Source organism: Pyrgilauda ruficollis, unplaced genomic scaffold (genome assembly GCF_017590135.1).
Source record: "Pyrgilauda ruficollis isolate IOZ18807 unplaced genomic scaffold, ASM1759013v1 scaffold23, whole genome shotgun sequence".
NCBI lineage: Eukaryota > Metazoa > Chordata > Aves > Passeriformes > Passeridae > Pyrgilauda > Pyrgilauda ruficollis.
The window spans coordinates 972,200-989,954 of NW_024522539.1; the positions used below are offsets into that span (position 1 = coordinate 972,200).

General features: G+C 52.4%; 1 protein-coding gene across 1 annotated transcript in view; it reads right to left on the bottom strand.

The window, feature by feature from the left end:
• The window catches only part of SMAD6 (SMAD family member 6), a 37,689-nt gene extending 19,993 nt beyond the window's left edge, over positions 1-17,696 (bottom strand). The window contains exons 1-3 of the mRNA XM_041469289.1: positions 16,728-17,696; positions 13,973-14,029; positions 12,183-12,260 (exon numbers count right to left, since the gene is read on the bottom strand). Of these exons, the coding sequence (XP_041325223.1) occupies positions 12,183-12,260; positions 13,973-14,029; positions 16,728-17,484 (892 nt within the window). The 5' untranslated portion in view covers positions 17,485-17,696. The remainder of the gene's footprint in view (positions 1-12,182; positions 12,261-13,972; positions 14,030-16,727) is intronic.
• Positions 17,697-17,755: the final 59 nt, after the last annotated feature.

A 17,755-nucleotide genomic window follows, 5' to 3' on the forward strand; every position in this document is an offset into this window, starting at 1 on the left:
GTTCTCCCCTTTTCCCTTCTGAGATTCAATTTCTTTGGAAAAAAACCCCAGTTTTCAAGCCAAGAATCAGGAAACTTCACAATATTATTTTTACTGTTCACCTTTGTTTGAATACTAGCTGTAGTCCAACTCAATCTCTTGTGCTTGGTTCTCACTGCCAAGATCTCAGCTGAGTTTTCTGGGACCAACCATTCCCAATTCTCCAAGCACACACAGGTTTCCTCTCACCCACAGGGAAGGGCCATGGAGAGAACCATTCTTGGGGCTGCACCAATGACACACAGCAGCACATGCAGCTCCAGCACCCGTTTCCTACAGGAATAAGCCCTGGGCATCCAGTTTCCTTGAAAGCTTTGAAAAGCCACGCTCAGCTTTTCCTTCCTGCAGGTTTAACATGAGCTGACACTTCCCAGCGAGGCAGCAGAGCTCGGGGGACTGCAGGGCTCAGCACATAAAACACCCAGAGCTGCAGCCTTTGAAGCAGAGCCCTTCAAAGACAGGCACATACCAAATCTACTGAGGTTTTCTACACAAACAAATTCAGCATGGCAAGAGCAAAACTAATTTGCAAAGATCTTTTAATGTTGGAAGTCTCAAATGACCGACCCTTTCAAGCACAGCTGAATTCAATCCTGCTCTGAAGGTCTGCACTGGCGATTCAACATGGAAAAGACACGGAGATTTCAAAATATGTGGCTGTAATTACTGGGGAATAAAGAATGACTCCAATTTTCTTGTTCCAGTGATAAAGAAGCTGCCCAGTGTGCTCCTAGTCTGTAACCTGTGAAGTGTGACTTTTTTTTTTTAAAAACATAATTCTGCTGACATTTCCCTTCCATTCAAATAACTCAGCAATGGGGAAGAGCAGCTCCCTGTACCCACAGGATCTCTACCTTAGCTTGTACTCTCCCAGGAATTTCCTTTCTGCTGGGGGTGGAAGTCCCCTCAGTCACACACATCCCTTTGTGCAAGCACTGAACAGGCCCAGTGCAAATGGAAGAGTCAGATGAATTCCCATGCTGGAAAGCCCTGTGGCATTTAAAGATGAGCCAAAGCAGACACAGACCCGTTCTGGGGTCTGGTCCTCCACACAAGCCAGCTCCTGACTCCTGGGACCCCACCCGGGGGTTTGGGGGGCTGGGATGCCCCCCCCAGACACAGGAACAATCCCACAATGGGTAAGGCTGGAAAAGCCCTCTAAGATCAGCAGCTCCAACCATTCCACTCATCCCCAGGTGCCACAGCCACATGGCTTTTACATCCCTCCAGGCATGGTGACTCCACAACTGCCCTGAGCAGCTGTGCCAGGGCTGGACAGCCCTTGTGGGGATAAAATTTTCCCAAACATCCATCCTAAAGCTCTGCTGGCACAACACCCAACAGCATCCAACATCCCTGAATTGGCACAGCCACACTGACCCAGCCCTTCCCCTGGATCAGACCCAGAAACAGATTCAACATGCCATGGATGCAACTCCCATCCATGTCCTCACCTGCACCCTGCAAACCCACAGGAACCCACCTGAGATGGAGCAGGGAGCCCCCAGGCAGGGCTTGCAAACTGCAGAGCTGCCACCCAGCTCAGGCCCCAGCCATAAAAAGAGCTCCACAATAGTGTTATTTATTTTTTTGGAGTCACAAATGATTTCCAGCAGCAGGAGGGTGAGGGATGCGGCGCTGGACCCGGCACCCGGCCAGTCTCATAAATGGTTGGCAGCCAGCAGAGCAGCAAACCCATTTCTATTGAAATCAGCTTGTTACTACTAATTTTTACTGGCTTCCTGGTCGATTCATAAAGTTTTGTTGGGTTTTTTTTGTGTTCTGTTGGGGTTGTTTTTTTGCAGATCTCAGAAAGCAACTCCACGACACTTGAGGGAAGCTGAGCCCCGGCCTTGCCACCAAGGACTGCTCTGCACCCAGCCAGGCACCCACAGCCTCTCTGGAAACACAACAGTGCTTCCAGGGCTTCATAAAACCTCAGCAGAAAGTTCTCCAGAGCAGGCCAAAATGAAAACCTGCTGCATTCAGTTCTACAGTGATCAGAGCCGTGGCAGAGCAGCCTCAGTGGCAGCTGCAGACGTACAATTCACAGGGAGGGATTGGGTCTGAGACACTGAACTGCCCATTTTCACATCTGCCCCTTCTCTGCACAGCTGGATACCCCGAGCTGCTGCACCAGACAAACCCAACCAGATCCTACCTTGGAGTCTGAGCTTTTTATAAGCACCAGTGACTGTTTGCTGTGAGACTTGGCAAAGCTTTGGATCATATAACCATGGAATGGTTTGGGTTGGAAGAGACCTTTAAGATCATCCTGTTCCACCCCCTTCCATGGGCAGGGACACCTCCCACCACACCAGGTTGCTCAGAGCTCCATCCAACCTGGCCTTAAACACTTCCAGGCTGAGAGCTCCTGTTGGGTTATAGCACTACTCCTCTGCATTTTAAGAAGAATGCTGGAAAGAAAAATACTTATAGCTCATTTTTACCTACAGTTCTCACCGTAGAATTTAAAGAGCAATAAATTAAAAAAAATTTAAAAAACAGGCAAAAAAATCAGGACCCAAAGACTGTGTTTGCCACAGAACTGAGGGGAAGATGCAGCATCACTTCCAAAGGAGCAACATTTATTCAGGACTAAGGGAAAGCAGAACCCTGGGAGTTCCCAGTCAGCAGAGCCCGTGTTTGCCTTGCTGTGCAGGACAGGGATGCTCCCAGACCCCACAGCCTGACGCAGGGGGGATGAATCAAGTGCCTCATTCTTCCTCCTGGACAAACTTGGCTTTTCCCGGCGCGGGCTCGCACAAACGGGGCCTTGTGTGAGCTCCACGCTCAGGAACAGGAACAGGCCAGGCTTTGGAGCAGCCAGGAGGGGAGAAGGAAGAGCAAAAGGAAGAAAAGGGATGTGCTCTGCACAGCACATCCATCGCAGCAGGAGCCTCTGCAGACAGTGGGGTAAATCTAAAGAGTTCATCAGAGAAACAGAATGGGTTGGGTTGGAAGGGCTCATCTCATCCCACCTTCCATGACACTGCTGCTCCAAGCCCAATCCAACACTTCCAGGGATGGGGCAGCCACAGTTTCTCCGGGCAGCCTGTGCCAGGGCCTTACCCAGCACTCCTCACCCAGCACCTGGTGCTGCAGCTCCTGAGGTACCTTTTTCCCTGATTCAACAGACAACTTTGCATCACTCTGTGTGAAAGCACAAAGCAGCTGGCACTTTTTTTTTTTTTTTTTTCAAGTCTTTAACATTCTTTGGCTTCTCTCATGGAAAAATCTTAGCAAATGAGACCTTAATAAATGGAAAGAGCTGAAAAATAGCCTTTCTGCTGGCAGGTTCTGCTCCTGCTCATGGAATACACAGATAAAACCAACACAGTTGTGTCTCCCGCCCTTCCGTGGAGCCACTGTGAGAAACTCTGCCCGAGTATCCCTGGCATCAAGAGATGCCCCTGCAGCAGCTGCAAGGCTCCAACTTCTCCAGCCTGGAGGAATGGGCAGCCTGATCCTTCTGCCACAAGTACTTAGGAGGAGGAACATCTCCAAAGCCATAAACCAAACACAGGAGCAGGAAAGGGAGGGCAGCTCTTCCAAGCCCAGGTGGGGACGTGGCCAAGCTGCAGTGGGGCCAGCAGAGCATCAGTGTCCAGCTGGGACAGCAAATGTGACACCAGGGCACTTCCATGAATTGCCATTGGGAAGGGAGGGATGGCTTTGGTCCAGCTTTTGCTCTGGGAAAGCACTTGGACTGGGTGGGGGGTGCTGCAGGACAGGAGCACATGGGCTCCCTGAACCCTCAAGGATCTCCTGCATCCCCCAGGAGCACAGAACTGCTGTGAAGGGCAAAACAAACTCTCCACACATCCCTCTCTCTTGCACTGTTGGGAATTTGACTTTTTGGCAGGTTTCATACATGGGCTTTTATAACCTGAAAAGCAAAATGCTGAGGGCAGGGAGCAGCATCCCAGCCTGAGCCTGGTCCCTGCCAGAGACTGCATCCCTGTGGGGAGGCAGGGACAGGCTGTATTTTGTGAAGGTTTTCAGATCTGGGCATCAGAGGCAACGTTTATCCATTTAAAGAATAAAATTAGGAAAATACAAGAAGAAAAAAGAGGGGGAAACCTGGGGTGTGGGGCTGATCAATGAGATGCTGGGGCAGGACAGGAGCTTTGGGTTTAATTCTGTTTATATCCTCTGATGCTGGTGGTTTGTTCCCCATGTATTTTCCCATATCCAAAGCCTGGGATGAGGAACCAGCTTCTCCCTGAAGGAGAAGCTTCTCTGGGAAAGGGGTGGTGGTACAGCAGCACTGTCCAGCACTTCCACGCCAGAGCTGTTTGATCCCTGCTCCAGCCCCTGGAGCTGCAAAGGCCATTACCAGTCAGCGTTAGCAGCCCTGACAGAGGTCAGCCAAGACAGGCATTTCCATGTGAAATGTTTTTGTTCTTACAGAAAAAAGACACCCAAACAGGAATCCAACAGTCCTGAGCATCCCAAGCCCAGACCCCAGGGCTGCACGTCCTCCCCTCTCCACTCTCCCAGCACTCTGCCCTGGGGTGATGCTTTTTCCCAGCTGAACACCCATTTTCTGGGGCTACAAAAAACCTGGAGAAGGACTTTTGACAAGGTGGGGAGACCCTGGCACAGGGTGCCCAGAGCAGCTGTGGCTGCCCCTGGATCCCTGGAAGTGTCCAAGGCCAGGCTGGACAGGGCTTGGAGCAAGCTGGGATGGTGGGAGGTGTCCCTGCCCATGGCAGGGGGTGAACAGGATGAGCTTTAAGTTCCCTTCCAACCCAAACCAGGATTTGATGAATCAACCAAGTGCAAGGCACAGAGCAGGGGCAGAGCAAGAGCTGGGACAAACCCAAATCCCCAGGAGCCAGGTGGGACCTCAGTGAGCCAATGTCCCCCCCCTGCACCAGCAGCCAAGAGCAGGACCTGGAGCACTCAGCAGGACACGGGGCAGAGCTGGGAATCACAGCCCCAGGCTCTTGGGAAGCACAAAGAGCTGAGTCTCCTTTGCCAGTAAACTGAACCTGAGCTTCCAGGGGCTTGGGACACTTCAAAGCCCTCAGCAGCACTGAAGGGATGGACTTTTCAGCTGTGGAGCAGAGAAGCAAAATCCACACAAACAAGCAGTGTTCCAGAAAACCAGGTTTAGCCATCAGCAGCTCCCAACGACAGGGGGGATGTTTTTCCTGAGTTTTTTTTTTTTCCCCTCCTCCTTCCAGTTTGCCTTTTTTTTTTTTTTTAAATTTCTTACTCAAAGCTAGCTCAAGCTCCCACACCACACAGCCCATTTGGGTCTGAGCATCCTCCAGAGGTAAAATGCTGAGTTAGGCCTTGGAGCCCGGGGAAGGAGGTGCCTTTGATGAAGAGCAAATCTCCAGACTTCAATGGCTCCGGTGAGCGCCACACATTTAATAAGTTATTTCCGTGGAAAACCTTGGTAACTCAGTTATGAATCAAGCCTATAAACACCTCTCACTCATCAAAGTGCCACAGAAAAATCTATTACTGGGACTGTGAACACAAGCCTCTCTCTACAGGTCCCCTATAAGAAGCCAAAATTCCTCCTTCAAAACATTCACCGTTTTCAAAGGTCATAAATACACTGTGTCCAGTATTCAGCAAATCCCTTTAAAAAGCAAAACACAGGCACAGGGAAAAAGGAAAGTTCAAACAAAGCTGGATCCATCGGATCCATGCTGCTTAAAGGACACAACCAGAGCTACATCAAAGGAACTTTTACTACCTAGAAAGTCGTATCCAACCCCTAATAGGGTGCAAGAATGTAATGTTTAGGCTACAAAGATTAAACTAATTTACTTTTAAGTAACTTGCTTACTTCCTGATGTTTCTTTTTTAAAAGAGTGATGCTTAGGTGCTTGGAAAGTGAGGGATGTGATTATTCTGTGATTCAAGGCCAAACATCATAACTGCTCAATGAACCACAGACAAAAACATATTTTATCTGGGTCTTGTACTTTCTCCAAGAACTTCTAGGTTGAAAACATCCAGGCTAGCTGTGAAAATCCATCCCAGTTCTAGGTAACAGAGGGAGAAAAAGCAACTTTCTCCTTCTCTGCTGGAATATACTGAGAACTTCAGTGTCTTGCCTCCAAGGGAACCATGCTCCCCAAATACTGCCCATAGAACCTTCACTTCAGGGCATCATCCTGCCTGGATCCCTGATGGAAAATTCTCCTTTGGGGCTCCGGAGCTGTGTGTACACACAAATACAGAGGCATCATCTGCGGAGCAGCTTTAATCTCTGCATCAGGCACAGGGTTTTACCAATATTGGTAAAACCAACCTTCTTCCACCCTTGTGCAGCCTGTGCCACTCCAGGCAGATGATCCCCAGGCTGGCAGCCAGCTTGGATTTTTCCCTTCCTTCTTCTGAACAAAGCCCAACTCCAGGTACCCAGATTTTAAAGGGTCAGCTCTGACTGTCCTCATTTCTAAAGTGAGGCTGTTGGGTGGTTTTAGCAGCAAAGGGACATTCTCCACCTCCCAGTCCAGGAGACACCTGCCCTCCTGTCAGGCTGTTCTGGGAGGCTGCTGCTCCTTGCTGCACAGGATACAAAACCTCAGAGGAACCTTGATGTTCCTCCTCAGGAGACCTCCAGCACAAGCCACCCCTTCCCACCTCCAGCAAATTCCTCAGCTTGCATGAAATTAATTTCCCCTCTTCACATCGCTGTCCTGGCTGAGCTCTGCACTAATCCCAAGACCAAGAGCCCTGCACTACAAGCCTATTTTACACAAACAGCTGTCTCTGCTTTAGGAACACCTCTGCAGCTGCACAGGCCCTGCCAGAGCTCCATGCTCTGCATGGATGGAGCCACCTCTCCACACAAGACACGGGTGCAGGTGGCACCACCAAGGTCCACTGCCATCAAGGCATGGCCACCCACCAGCTCAGGCACAGCTCAGTGCTCCAGCTCCTGGCTTGGTGGCCCAACAGGAGTTATCCCATAGGGTTTTCATGGAAAAACAACCAAATGGAGGAAGTATGTCCCTCCAGCTTTGACCTAGGGTGCCTCTCTTCCATTGGCAAGTCATCTAACTTTAAAAAAAATTCTTAAATTGCTGCTTGCTCAATGTTCTGAACAACTTCTTCATCTACTTATGATTTTCCCAGGTGGAATACGCTCTGCTGATGGATGAAGCACTGCTATCAACAGGATTTGGACACAACGAGGAGCCCAGCTGGCTCCAGAATCAATGATCCCTCCACCTTCTGCTCCAAAGGAATGGCAGAACTCCAGGAACCCCCCACCATGGCAAACACAAATGGGATGTTGAAAATGCCCCTGCCCTCCATAAATCCCCTGGCTCCAGGGGGTTTATCCCCACCCCAGACAGACATCTTTATACAAAAGAAAGGAGCACACCTGCACCTCTGTGAAAGGGACAGCCCTGAAAGCCCAGGGAGCAGCTCCCAGAGCTTCCCCACCTTCCCTCCCAGGGATTAATCCATGATTCACCCCACAGCTGGAGAAGCTGCCTTTGGTGCCAGCCCCAGGCAGGGCCAGAAGCTGCACATGAGCAAAGCCCCAGGAAGGGCAGGCTGCTGCTCTGAGGCTCTCCCAGCTCTCCCATGGGGGTTCCAACATCCACAGCCAAGTGGGAAAAGCCTCCACAGCGAGCAGAGAATTCCTCTCTGAAGCACATTGGAAAATAGATGCACTTTATTTCCCGTTGGCAAAGTGAAACTATGGAGGAAAGCTGTTTAATATAAAAACATCTGACAAAGCACCTCCAGGATGTACTTTTTGCATCAAAGAAGTAGCTCTTGGCAACAGGCTCGTTCCTCCGACCAGGAGAGGTTTTTAGCCAAACCCTGATTGTTCTAGACTGCACAGGGGAAGACAAGCCAGCAAACCTACAGTTAAATAGGAAAGAAAAAAAAAAAAAAAGAAACCAAAACCATTACTGGCCCAAACAAACATCTGTCTGTGATTAAACTGGATGCACAGATACGTTGTGTCTTTTCTAAAGGATTTGTTTCTGCAGGAAGGGAGGGGAGAAGGGATGAAAAGGCTCCAGGGTGGTGCTGGGTCAGACCCAGCCCCCAGCCCAAAGCTGTCACAGGGACACAGCAAAGCCAGAGCCTGTCCTCAAAACCCAACATTTCCCCCCAGAAGAAACTGCTGTCCTATTACTGACAAAAATACCCTTTTTTTCTATTAACAGGTAATTCCAGAACCTCTCCCCCAGCCCGGAAAGGGCAATGTTTGCCCAGTTGCCACACACATCCGCCTGACAGATTTAATGGGCTTTTTTTTTTTTTTTCCTACTCCTAACACACAGGATCTTCATAAATTTCCTTGTTAGCATAAATCCTGCAGCCTGTTATTTCTGGGGGGGAGAGGAAGGGAGACGTTCACTTTCTCCATTCAGTGGGTTTTAAAATATGCTTCCTTAAGTTCATCCTAAATATTGCTGGAAGCAGAAAAAACCCTCTGGCTCTCTCCTGGAGCCGTGGCATCACCTCAGCAGGGCTGAGTCACCAGCTGGGATGGATGCTCCTGCCTTCTTCCTCCCTTTGGTGGTACAGGGACCCTGCACCCCAAATCCAATGCCCCCAAGCCCCACCACTGCCCTGCAAAAACTTCCCCATCTTAAAAAGAAGAAAAAAATAATCAGAAATAATTTAAATAAGCTCCTGCCCATTCAGTCTCTGTTTTTTTCTGTCTGTTAATTCTCGGCTTTCCTCCACCATCATCAGTCACCAAGCACAGCTCATCTCCACATGGAGCTCAGCACCTTCTGGACATCAGCAGAGCTGCTGGGAATAAATTCAGGCCTGTGCTTCCACTCCCAGGTGGAAAACACCTTCCTGCTGCTTTGGAGCACAGACAGAATTCATCCCTCCTCCAACAAACCACCAATTCAACATTTCTTCTTTAGGATGCACATTTTCAGCTACACACAGGTTCACCAGAGCTGAAACTCTTGGAGAGTTTTAACACATGGGAAGTTATTTCAAAGTTTAAAAAACCCCAAAATTACTATTTTTGGAAAAAACAATCGGCATCTTCCCTGGGGATGGTCAAGTCAGCACAGAGACCTACAGATGCAAGGCCACCTTCTGCTGTCCCACCTGCCCTCCCCTATTTAAAGCCACCACTAACAAGAACTTTGCCCAACGCTCATCATGGGGCTTTTTCAACAGGAATGGGGCAATTCCATGGGTTTTAAGGAAAGGTCCTTCCCAGGGCCAGTGAGGGAGAGCCCTGTGGGGCTCAGAGGAAGGCAGGCAATCCCAAAGCCCACGGTAGCTGCTCCATGCCACCCCATCCCCTGCAGAGAGGCTCAGCCCTCCACACGCCTGGCAAGTCTAACGGGTACAGCAGCTTCTTGGCATGTGCTGGAGGAGCCAAGTCTGAGGGGAAGGGAAAAAAAAAAAAAATTACTACAAATGTTCCACCAATTATGAGTCACGAGGCTGAGCTTTTGTTCCTGCCTTGCTGGATTTTGCCCTTTCCCTGGTATTTCCCCAGCCCCGGCCGGCAGCCGCGGGGACGCCAGGACCGGCCAAGGCTCTGCTGGCTCCCGGGGGACAGACAGGCCCAGCCCAGGCCAGGGAACCACCTGGGCTTAAAATATAACCCCCAAACAGCAGGTTCTGCTCAGCTCTGCTCCCCAGGCAGGAATGAATCTAAGCAGGAAAAGATGGAGCTCCTGTTCGTGCTGAACGTGGCACTGCCTGAGCTCAGGAGGAGGAACCTGCGGGGTCAGACACCTCCCAGCGCCTTTTCCCACCAACCCTGACCTTCCCAGGCCATTGCACCTCACTGGGAAAGCAGGAGCACCCCCATTCCTAGGGAAAAGCTGTGGCTGGACACTGACCCTTGCACAAACAACTTTGTGTCAAGACCCAAATGCTTTGAACAGGAGATGAAGAGGGCTCTGGGGTATCATCCAGGGATCCAGGTCACATCCACCCAACCACCCACAGCTGGTGCTCCCAGTTAGTGCTAACTGTTCCTCTGAACTTTACAGCGAGCCTGCCACTTCTCTGAACACTTTCCCTCTTTTTAAGGGCAATATTTTAGCCATGGAAGGTTCTACTTAAAAAAAAAAGGGTTTGTTATTTTTTTAAACTAATACATATGACAGAGATCATCTTTTGCCTTCATGCTAAAACCTCCTGTTTAGAAGTTCATCAAGTAAAGGAGAAACAGGAGAAGAATAGTTCTCTTTGTTACACAAAATTGAATTTTGTGGCTTCAGTAGGAAAAGCCTTTTTGATGATCAAAGCTGGAATAAATAGCAGTTGCTTGATGCTAGATCCAAAATGTACTTATTTTTGGAAGACGAGTTAAATGCACACTGAGTACACAAGAGGAGGCAAGGGAGGACCACGTGCTTTGTGTATCACTCCCACAGACCTACACTTCAAGCAGAGCTATTAAATGAGTTGAAATGGAGAATAAACAAACTGAAATGTGGCAGGTAGACTAGAGCCTAAGTGGGTTTTTCCCTTGTACTTCCCCGTGATGACATGTATGGGTTAACTTCAGCAGGGCTCTTATCCTCTTTCAGCAATCGTGAGCACTGGGGAAAAATAAATCACCCAGCCCCAGACTCTTATTAAAAGTTACACCATTGGAAACAGCACAGGGGAGAGGAGGGATCTGGTTTCAGCACAATCTTGGTCACATGTTATCATTATATTGTTCAAGGAAAAGTTAAAATCTCTCTTCTTTCCAGCAAACCCACCAGATGTCCCATAAAGACTGAGCCAGGAGGGAAGCTAAACCATTACATCGTCAGGAACCCCACTTTTCCAACTTGGCTGCTGTAATTAATGCCAATTATCAAGTTACAACAAAAGCCACGGGCACGGGGAGCTTTAGGGATGTGCATGCAGCCCTAGGACTGTTTGTTAGGAATTGCAAACACATTTATTAGAGCACAAGGCTAAATGATCCCAGTCCTGCTATCAATTGCTCCCCTGCTCTGGACACATGGCAGCACAATAAAAGCCTGTGGCCCAACCACAGGGACACCTGAAAGGACAAGGAGAAGGGAAAATCCCCAGAGGGAAATGTGCCACCATGCCATGACACAGACCCTGTGCTGTTTGAACACCCTCTGGAGTTGGGATCAGCCTAAACATCCTGAGGAATGCCCAAGTCTCACCAAACTTCTCACCAAATGGACCATGAACTCTTGCAAGGAAAGAAAATGAAGAGAAACGCCACAGCCAAGGGACCAGTACCCCAAAGGTCCCCTCCAGCATCCCCCAAGTGAGCAGCAGATCCCATCCACATGCCCAGCAATCCAAGCAGGAGCCTCAGAGGTGTCCAAGCACCACCCCAGCCACTGAGGTAGGCACGTGGGGCTCCACCAAAACCCACGTTTGTCTGTCTTCATCCCAGCTCTCAGACCATGAACCAGGCAAAGAAATTAAACCTGGTCCTACAGCCAGGCCCCTCCTGTCCCACAGTCAGCCCCCAGCGGGGGTGAGAGACCAAGGAGAGAGATGTGGGAAGGACAGCCCCAGCTGTACCTGCTGACAGGTAAAACCACCCCGGGCCTTGCAGAGCCCCATTAAGTGAATGAAAGGTTGCAGGGTGGGGCAGAGCAAAAACCAGGACCTAATTAAGCCAAGCTTTGTTCAGGATCTTCAATGGCTCCGTAGCTGGGAGCCTGCTCATGAAAGCAGGGACTGCAGCCCGGGGCCAGGGCCCAACAGGTAACACCAGCCCGACGGTCCTGGCAAGAACCTCCCCAGAGCAGAGCTCTGAACGGCCCTGCTGCCCTGCCATGGAAATGGGGAGAGCCCAGGGCCCAGCCCCACGGCAGCCATGGCCCCAAAACAGCTCTGAAGGGCCCTGCCATGGACATGGGGAGAGCCCAGAGCCCAGGGCCCAGCCCCACAGCAGCCATGGCCCTGCAGCCTGGGATCCATCCTGGGGCCTCCACACGGGACACCGTGGCCCTGTGGCCACCTCCAAACGTCCCTGCTCACCCCACAAACAGTATCTTATCAGAACGTGCAGAGCACAGACTTCTGTGCAAAACAACTCCAATAACTGCTCTTTTTGTCCTTCTCCTCACACCCAGAGCACAAACCAAGAGCAGGATCAGGAGCCCTGTCCCCTCCTGCTGTCCTGCCCCACCACCAGCCCCCCGTGGCAGGGAAAGGCACCAACAGCTGCCAACCTGAGAAATCTCCGGGCGTGACGTTGGGAGAGTTTGTAGCCTCTGTTTCAGTGTAAGACAACGTGGAATCTGATAGATCTGAGGGGAAAAAAAAAAGGAAAAAAAAAAAGGCACTTTTAGTCCTGCTGCGTTTGCCAGCGCTACGTGAGCACCCGTGGCTGCTGGGCTTCCCACCACCTCCCCGAGAGAAACTCTCCTCAGAGCCAGAAAGCAGCCATTAACTTTGTAGCTCCACCACGCAAATGCAAAGTTTGAATTGCCTCGACCACAAAAATAACTCCAGTTAAGTTGATCAAACAAGTAGGAACTTGGTGCTTACTGGATAAAGTTACATTAAGCCTCTAAACAAGTCAGAGTTACTATACTTAATTATCACCATTAAAATTCTTGAAGCTGTTTATTCTTGCTTCCTTCCTTCCTCTTTGCTGAAGCGAAGGAAACTTTGTTTTAACAAGTTAAGAGTCTTTGTTATTCTCTCTTGCTTACACCCCTCTAATTAAGTGCTCAACTGTTTGCTCACAGATTAACTATTATTTTTCCAATCAAACAAGCCAGTGAAGCAAATTTCAACCCCTGGCTGTTGTTTTAATAAAGTCACGTGTCGCTCACTATCATCTCTCCCTGCAGCACAAGCAGTTTCCAAAAGGAATTAACTTGGAAGGGGGAGTGCAGGGAGGGACAACTCCTTTTTTTTTTTTTTTTCCCCCCCCCCCAAAAAAAAAAAAAAAGAAAAAAAAAGCCACCAGCAGCCAAGTTGGCCTTGCAGGCTGCTCTGGTCACAGCCCTGTGGCGATGAAGGCGCCGGGCACGGGGTGCACACATGGCTGAGCTGCTCCCAGGCCTGGCAGGGCAGGGACTCACCTTGGCAGGGGCAGCTCCTGCCTTCCCCCGGGGCTGGGTGGGACAGGCAGGCACTGCTGTCCCCTCCTATCCCTGCCAAACCCCGCTTGTCTCCTCCCTGTCCCTGCCCCATGGCAGCAAAAGCAGCTCCCCCTGGTCATTAACGCCGGTAAATCACTGAGCACGGGATAAAGGGAGAAAGGCTCCAGCTGCACCGATCCCAGCAAGAAATCCAAGAGGGATGTGGGATTCCTCCCTTCCCTCCCATGCTCTCAGGTCTCTGCTTCCCATTTAATTACACAAGAAGCAGGGCTGAGCAAGGATGGCGAGGATGCAGTGATGCCAGCTCAAAACATCTCCAGGCCAACGTGCAGCACACAGGACCAGGATCCAAGGCTGCCAGCACCCAGCATCCTGCACTCCACACCCAGCCTAGCCACCCCAAAGCTGCTCTCACCCACTCTGCCTGGAAAACCTTTTACAATTCCCCAGGAAAAGTGACACCCCGCTCAGAAACAACACAGAGCCAAGTTTCAAAGGCTTTCCATCTCTTTGTAAGGAGCAGAGGAAGGGTAATAGCTGGTTCCTCCATGGAGCAGCACAGCCAGGCCCTTATGGAAATGGCACCCAGGAGCTCCCACTCCCGCAGAGATTACACACGCAGACAAAACATGACGTCTGGTAACCTTTCATTACGCCTTCATTAAAAATAGAGCTTCATATTATTTTGGAAAATATGCATGTGTCTACACGGTAATTTGGTAGGATAAACTGGCATCCATTTACTTCTTAAAACCCGTCAGCTGATGCTTGCTCAGAAATAATGAGCAGCCATAAAACCCCGACTTGTTGGCTTTTGCCTGGCGTGCCAGGTAGGGCTGTCTCAGAAGCAGCACCAGGGCTGCACCATGAAAGAGTTCCCCAGAGATCAAAAGAGACAGAACACGTACCCAGTGGCTTTTGCTCATCATTAGGAGACAGCCGAGAGTAGGGAGGTGGTGGAGACTCTGGAAAAACAAAACTTCAGGTTAGTGCTGTGTTCGGTTTATCAACAAACCCTCTCGCTTTCTCTTTTGGGGAAGGAACTCTTCCAAGGTTATAAACACCCAGTGGAAAACAAAACACTTGGAAGCAACTGGAGACCAAGGTTTCCCTAATTTTTGAACAATGGGAGTTCCACCTTGAACTTTCAAAGTGGGCTTTGCTACTGAAAATGCTGCACCCCTGTGCCCCTTATCTGTGCCTGGACACCCACAGATTGAGTCACACAAAACATCAAATTGCTCCCCAGCAGCCCCATTTCCATCATCTGCACTGGGGGACAACCTTCCGCGGGTGAGTACAACACACAGGGCATGACAAGTGCTCCCCAAACACTTCCCAAGCACTGAAAAGCAGGCCTGGGTGATGAGAAGGCTCCTCTTGGCACACAAGGCTGGCACCAGAGCCAGGCTGGCTTCAGCCACCAAGCCATCCCAGTAACTTCAGTCCATCCCAAAAGGCCTTGGCACTTTGTGGCTCAGGAGCAGAGGCCACCGTGATGCCCCTCACCCTGAATCCATCCCACATTGCTCCTGAGCTCAGCTCTGAGCAGCAGCACTGAGCAGTCCTGTGCTCCAAGTCCAGCAAGTGCTCAGAGGTGCTTTGCTGGACCAGGTCATTCAACCAGCTCTCGCTGTTCCTAGAAGGGTCAAGACCACGGGGAACTCCAGGCCCTGATTAAAGTGATTTCTTTTCCTTTTTCATAGTGTGACAGTGATGTTTCTTGAATGGTAACTTGCCAAAACTGAGTGTGCAGCCTGCTGGGCTGCATCACCGTTGAGCAGGCACCGACTCCAGTGAGAAATTGCTCTGTGAAGTCCATCAGTGGCAGCACACCGACCCCAGAGCAAGGAAACACGGGAGTGCTCTTCAGCCCCCACCCGGACCTGAGAGCACCCAGCCAGAACTGCAGCTCAGCCCGGCTGGGTTCCCCAAAAAGCACCTCAGCATCCCCCGTGTGACGGCTCTGGGGTCATCTACTGCTTCTCAGAAAAGCTTCCCCATTCCCCCTATGGGAGCAGAGCGCTCTTCTCACAGGGCGCTTATAAATCCCAAAATATAAAAAAAAATAAAGGTACTGCTGTCCCTGTGTGGAGGTGACAGCAGGACGTGGCTGTGCTGGTCCCACTCCAGACCTGCTGTCACCAGGGACTCGTTGGAAGCACCCCAAAACTTTCACACCCCACGGCAAATTGGGTGGGAAACACCAACAGGATGATCCCTGCAGGGAGCCACTTGTGGAAAAAGGGCATCAAGGCCTTCTCCCGGCTCCTGTTACCAGCGCCCAGCCGGCGCGGGTGGGTCCTGGCACAGTCACCCGTTATCGAGGTGATAAGGAGCCACTTGATAACAGCTCTGCTTTCTACTACTCCCAGCACAGGGCTGGCAGCCGCTCACCGCTGGGAAAACCACCACGGCTGCGGGAAAGGCACTGGAAAACTTCTCCCGTTTCTAAAATAAATGCCCCGTTCCTAAAAACGCAGCTCAACTCCAACTGGAGTAAAAAAGCTGCCTCCAGCCTCTAGCGACCTTGGGGAGAAGCACGCCCAGAAGAGAAGTTTCTTTGAAAGAAGTGATGCAAAGCGAGGCAGGAGCCCAGATTGCAACAGAAATAATAAAATCAAAGTTCTTGCCAAAAAGAGGGACAGTCAGCATAGAATCATATCATGGTTTGGGTAGGAAGGGACCTTAAAAATCATCTCGTTCCACCTCTGCCATGGGCAGGGACACCTTCCTCTATCCCAGGCTGCTCCAAGCCCCATCCAACCTGGCCTGGGAACTCCCAGGGATCCAGGGGCAGCCCCAGCTTCTCTGGGCACCCTGTGCCAGGGTCTCCCCACCCTCCCAGGGAAGAATTTCTTCCCAATATCCCATCTAACGCTGCCCTCTGGCAGTGGGAATCCAGCTGTCCATTTTCATTACAGTTTTTGTACAGCCTATTATTTCCATTTCTGCACCTCAAATTTCAACACGCCTCTGCTCCATGTAACCATTCCCTGCTGACATGGACACACGATCGAGTATTGCTGAAAGAAACAAAAAACCCCTCAACAAGCTCAAACCCACGCCTTGAAAAAATATCCCACTGCCCACGGTAAAAACAAAAAAAAAAAAACCAAAAAAACCCAAAAAAAACCAAAAAAAAAGAAAAAAAAAAAAAAAAAAAAAGAAAAGAAAAAAAAGAAAAAAGTAGAAACCCTGGAGAATTGCAGCAGCCCCCGATGTCCCCGCGGGTCCGGGGATCCCCGCGGCGGGGACATCCCCGCAGCCCCCCCGAAGCGCCTGCGGCTTTAAGCCGGCGGCGGTGACCGCCCGGCTCCGATACGAGCGAGCCAGGCTGGCGCCAGCGGGATGGAGCCGCCGATTATCGCCCGTCCGGCTCCCGGAGAGCGGGGAAACTCCGCGGGAAGGGGAAAAAACCAATAAAGAGAAAGGGCTTTTTACGCACAACTGGAAGCGCTGGTTCCGAGAGAGGGGGGATGCTCGGCGGGGACCCCGGAGCAGGCGCGTCCCCCCGGGCATCCCCGCAACACCGCGGGGCCGGGGCAGCGCTGCCCACGAGGGTTCGGATAAACCCAGCAAGGGGTCAGAAAGCCCGAACCCCCAAATCGGTGCGTGTTTGTGGCGGGGAGGGGGGGACGGACCCAGCTCGCCGCTGCTCACCTGGCCCACAGAGGCGGCTGAAGTGGTAGGGGTTGCAGCAGACCGTGGGTCCGTCGGCGACGCCGAAGCTCTGGCACTCGCAGAGGGGCTTCAGCTCGGCGGGGTGCTGCAGGTCGGGCCAGCGGAACAGCTTGCCCAGGAGGAGGTGCGGGGGCGCCGCCAGGCCCCCCAGGCGCACCTCGGTGCGGGCCACCAGGACGCAGCCGCCGGGCATCCCCCCGCGGGACTCCACCGCCTCCAGCAGGCTGTCCAGCGAGCGCTCCTTCAGCCGCTTCAGCAGCGAGTAGGTGACGGCCTTCAGCTCCTGCTCCAGCAGCAGCAGCCGCGCCCGCGCCTCCCGGCCCCGCCGCTCCGGGGAGCCGCCGTCGGCCGCGCCGTCGGGGCCGGGCGCGGCGGCGGGGGGAGGTTGGGGGCCGCCCGGCTCCCGCTCCGAGAAGAGGCAGCAGGTCACGGTCCGGCCGTCGCTCTCCGGTGCGGAGCCGGGGCCGCGGAGCCGGGCCCCGCGCCGCTCCGCCATGGGGTCCCCGCGCGGCGCCGCCTCGCCCGCCGCCCCGCGCCGCTCCTCCGGCTCCCGCAGCAGCAGGCTGCGCGCTACCGCGCGGAGCTCCGCCGAGGGGCTTTTCTCCGCGATCTTGCAGCTGCCGGTGGCTCCGAGGTCGTGGCCGCTCCTGGCGCTCCCATCTCCGCCGTCCCTGTCCGGAATGACGCGGCTCCTCCAAAGTCGCCGCACCAGCCCTGAGCGTTTGGACCTGAACATACGACCCGCGGGCGGCCGGGGGTCGCGTCGCTCTCCGCCGCCCCCCGCCCTCCTCCGCGGGGCTCCTCGCTCCGCCGCCGGCTCTATCTCATCGCAGCCCCGGAGCAGCCCGGACTCCCCGCGGCGCTGCTGCCCAGCGGATCTCCGACGGCCCGCGGCGGGGCCGCACCATGGGGGGGGCGGCGGGGCGGCGCGGGCATAGACGGCGCCGCGGGGGCGGGCGGGGAGCGGCGGGGGCGAGGGCCGGGGGGAGCCCGGGGCAGCGCTCGGC